Consider the following 3743-nt stretch of genomic DNA (forward strand, 5'->3'; position numbering starts at 1 on the left):
AAATGGTAACATTTAGAAGCTAAAACAAACTAGTGGTAACGATGAGATCACACACACTCACGCAATTACTATGTTATTTACAAAACGTTTGACGCAATGAGATACAAACTCGCTACATTTGAATTCTAGGAAACTTATATATACGTATATATATACGTATAAATATATGTATATATAAAGAAAATAAATATATATTGATGTAAGAATAAATCATATTATTCGTTACATACTATTGTTTAAATCAATCTGATAATGACCCAATTACTCGATTATTGCTTTAAAAGATCTGACAGATCAATTTTACTAAGAAAACAATGTCAGTAATTATCAACCAATTGCAATGCATTTATATTCTCGACACTTTTCTTAAAGAAATGTTCTTATTGGTTATTAAATGTTCTAATTACTTTTTCAGATTTTTATTGGTTGAGACGTTTCCCTTATATAAATTATTAAGGATAAATGTTATATATCAATTTGAATAAATAATACACGCGATATAAAATCGTTGTTTATTATTTTTGCTTTTATATATTAATTGTATATGCCAATTTGGTATTGAGTAATATCTTAAATTTTGAATTTATATACCAAAATGTTTAAATAATAATAATTATTTATGTAAATGTGAATCTAACAATTAAAATTTAACGCTGTAAATGTTGATGGTTTACACAAAATTTTATTATTTATATACATATATGTGATAGATCAAATGAAATTATAATTTATTCGTAAATTCTTTATTTAAACAATACATCGATGTTATTAGTCATAGTTTATTCATAACTAAAAAGATTTCTACACACAATCTTGAAAGAATATTCTCAAGTTATTGATTCTCCTTCGCTTCTTTTTCTGCTAGTACTCGTTTTTTCGACCAAAATATCGCTTTTGCTTCTGGATATTTTTCTGCAAGAAAACTACGAACATCACCATATTCTGCGTACAATCTCATTCTAACATCTTTCTTATTTCTAATACGTTCCATTTTTTTCAGATGTGTGTTCCAAGAATCAAGTTTTGTATAGAATGGAGGAGGTTTCTTTCTCTTTAATACAACTTTACCATCCATTAAATATTGACTAAAATCTAAAATTTCACTTGGATTTATTTGCTCTGATGTTCTTACTTGAGCCGGAGAGGCAACAACGACAGGGAAATAATCGTTTTCTTTTCTAAATTCGACCAAATGTAACTGTTTCTCATCTGCCATTTCTTGGAATGATTTCTATAAATATTTACGTAACATATAATGTATCAAATAATAAAAGATTAAGTACAGTGTCGTAAAAAATTTCTTTGTTATAATTTTACCTGTCTTAAGAGACCCTCGAAAAATGCTCTAATGATATTCTGATAATTTATAGCACCTTCTACTTTAGCATAAATATCCTTTATACCAATCGCTTCGCAACAACATTTTATCGCTCTATGGCATACAAGACCAAAACCTTCGTACATTTTGTGTACAAATATCTTAGTCTTTCCACATTGCGTATAAAAATCATGTACCACTTTAATATCAAACGTTTTGTAACAATTATTATTTATATAAGAATATTAACACTTATTTATATTATTTTAATTAAACTTGATAATATGTAACAAAGTTAAAATAGAAATATATTTTACCAGTATGATTGTTGTATCTATTTATATATACTACTTTACTTCCAGCTCTTCTTTTGGCTACAGCTAAAGCGTGTTTCGTTTCCTTTGTTTTTGCTACAGCATATCCAGCTAATCCATTTCCATTACCGGTTACAACCATTGCACTAACTCTACTTTTACGTCCCAGATTGTGGGTCATGGTGCTAACTAACTTACATTCCAGTACCCATGATTCAAAACCCTCAAATGTATCTATGCAATAATATTATAAATTATACACAAAATAATATATAATATATTATATATATATATAAATTTTGTGAAAATGAAAGAAAAATAAATAGTACCATCTCCGACTGGTTCAGGAGGACCTATTTTCATTCCTCCAGGTCTATAACTCGTCCAACCACGTTCCAAAGGAGACAATTTAACACGTTTCCGTGCTGACATAGACTCACGTAATTTAATAAGCTTCTCTTGTCTTTCAGGATCTTCGGGAAGTTTATGTTGTCTTAATATCTCTTTTCCATGAATAACTGGTACATTTAATCCAGGAAACTGTATTGGTATTCTCCCCTCGCCAATAATTTGACCCTTATTCAAATCCTTTCTTCTTGCCACTCCACGTGCTCTACCTCTCCGTTTTCCTGCATTACTAACGCTAGTTACACCTTTCCATAACTGCTCAGCAGGACCTACACATTTGTTAAATGTATGAAAGAAATATATTAATTGAAGAAGTATGTTTTAAAATTTAATGACAAAATTATTCCTTACGTTTATTAAAAAATGATGTATTCCGTGTGCTGTTGATTACAGGAATATGAGTCTTTAAAAAGTTATGATTATACATGAAAGAGACAATTTTGCTACCTAAAAGAAAATAAGAAAGTCAAATATAACAACTTGATAATATAATGAAAGAATAACAATAAGGTAGAAAAAAAAATATTTATATAATTTTGAAAAATATAAGTACCATTTTCCACGACATGATAATTCTTGAAAGAATTAAATGTTCCAATAAATCTCAATATACAAGATGCCATTTCTTTGATAAAGTGGAAAAGAGAGGTTATGAATTAGTATCAACAAATTTAAGGTATCATAGATGGTGCTACTACTAGTATAGAAAATAAGCTTAATACGTAGTTTATCTCACAGATGTCGATCTAAGTTCTTTTGGAACAGGAATTGAATTATTACTTAAGCAGAACATTATTTTTCTAACGTTGTTCTTTTCGAATAAAATTTTTCTTCCTCTTCATTGGTTCAAATAATTGAAAGTTATAAAAAATGTCATATAAGTCGAGATTAATTTTGAAGAAATCTTTTACAAATAAAATCTTAAGAACAGAGAAAGAAACTCGTATTTTCCATTCTTACAAAATTATTCTCGTCGATTTAGATTCGATTAGTTGCGAACAAAAATAATAATTTTTTTAAGTTCTTTCAATAAGTACATCCATTATTTGAGATGTACGTAACACTTCACAAAAGAAACAAAAGAAGCTGTAATGTCAAAAACCATAAATCCCTTCGCGTTTTGTTAAATACGTTTATCACAAATTTGTATTTTCGATCGTTAATTTCGTGGAAATAACTTGTAAGATGAAACAACGCACAATTCACGTTTCACACTACTTTTGCTTTAAAAAGTTCGAAACACACGGCGAGTATAGGAAAAGTAAAGAGAATAGAAGTAACAAATTGTTTCCAACCGTCGAGTTCGGAACGTACGTCAAGGAATATTTTATCGAGGACGCGATCAGAACGTTTCTAGTCTCGTTTGGTTTCTCGTGGAGACTTTCCCGGATCCACGGTCGTCTTCGAAAGAAAGAAGGACAGACAGAAGAAAGAAAGAAAAGAAAGAAAGAAAGGAAGAAAGGATGGAAGGGCGGTGGTTCAATTGGAGGACAGAGGGGTGGGTTTGGGTGTGACTTGATCGGCCATAGTATGCACTGATAGGAGGAAAGTTGCGACCAACGAGACGTAGGAACACACTAAGCGGCGAATGATCGCGCGTCTCGGCGTGGCTTGTTGCGAACCAATCGTCGTACTTGGGCACGCCTCACGGATATCCACCGCCAATGGCGGTGGCCGAGTGGATAAGAGACATAAAGATAAGC

The 3743-nt window shown here is 30.6% G+C and overlaps 1 protein-coding gene across 3 annotated transcripts; it reads right to left on the reverse strand.

Moving 5' to 3' along the window:
• Positions 1-726: 726 nt before the first annotated feature.
• LOC106790092 (28S ribosomal protein S5, mitochondrial) lies at positions 727-3576 on the reverse strand. Of its 3 annotated transcripts, none has more exons than XM_014754780.1 (7): positions 3355-3576; positions 2594-2665; positions 2392-2487; positions 1962-2309; positions 1636-1866; positions 1318-1517; positions 727-1231 (listed from the first exon to the last, which is right to left on the reverse strand). In XM_014754780.1, the coding sequence occupies exons 2-7, from the start codon at positions 2661-2663 to the stop codon at positions 833-835; spliced, it is 1344 nt and encodes a 447-aa protein (XP_014610266.1). In that variant the 5' UTR covers positions 2664-2665; positions 3355-3576; the 3' UTR covers positions 727-832. The 3 variants fall into 3 exon arrangements, with proteins under 3 accessions (XP_014610266.1, XP_014610265.1, XP_014610267.1); XM_014754779.1 differs by having other exon boundaries at positions 3001-3576; XM_014754781.1 differs by lacking the exon at positions 3355-3576 and adding an exon at positions 2763-2843.
• Between the last annotated feature and the right edge of the window lie 167 nt (positions 3577-3743).

This window comes from Polistes canadensis, unplaced genomic scaffold, assembly GCF_001313835.1.
Source record: "Polistes canadensis isolate GaletaPanama2010 unplaced genomic scaffold, ASM131383v1 scaffold_214, whole genome shotgun sequence".
In the NCBI taxonomy this organism is placed as follows: Eukaryota; Metazoa; Arthropoda; class Insecta; order Hymenoptera; family Vespidae; genus Polistes; species Polistes canadensis.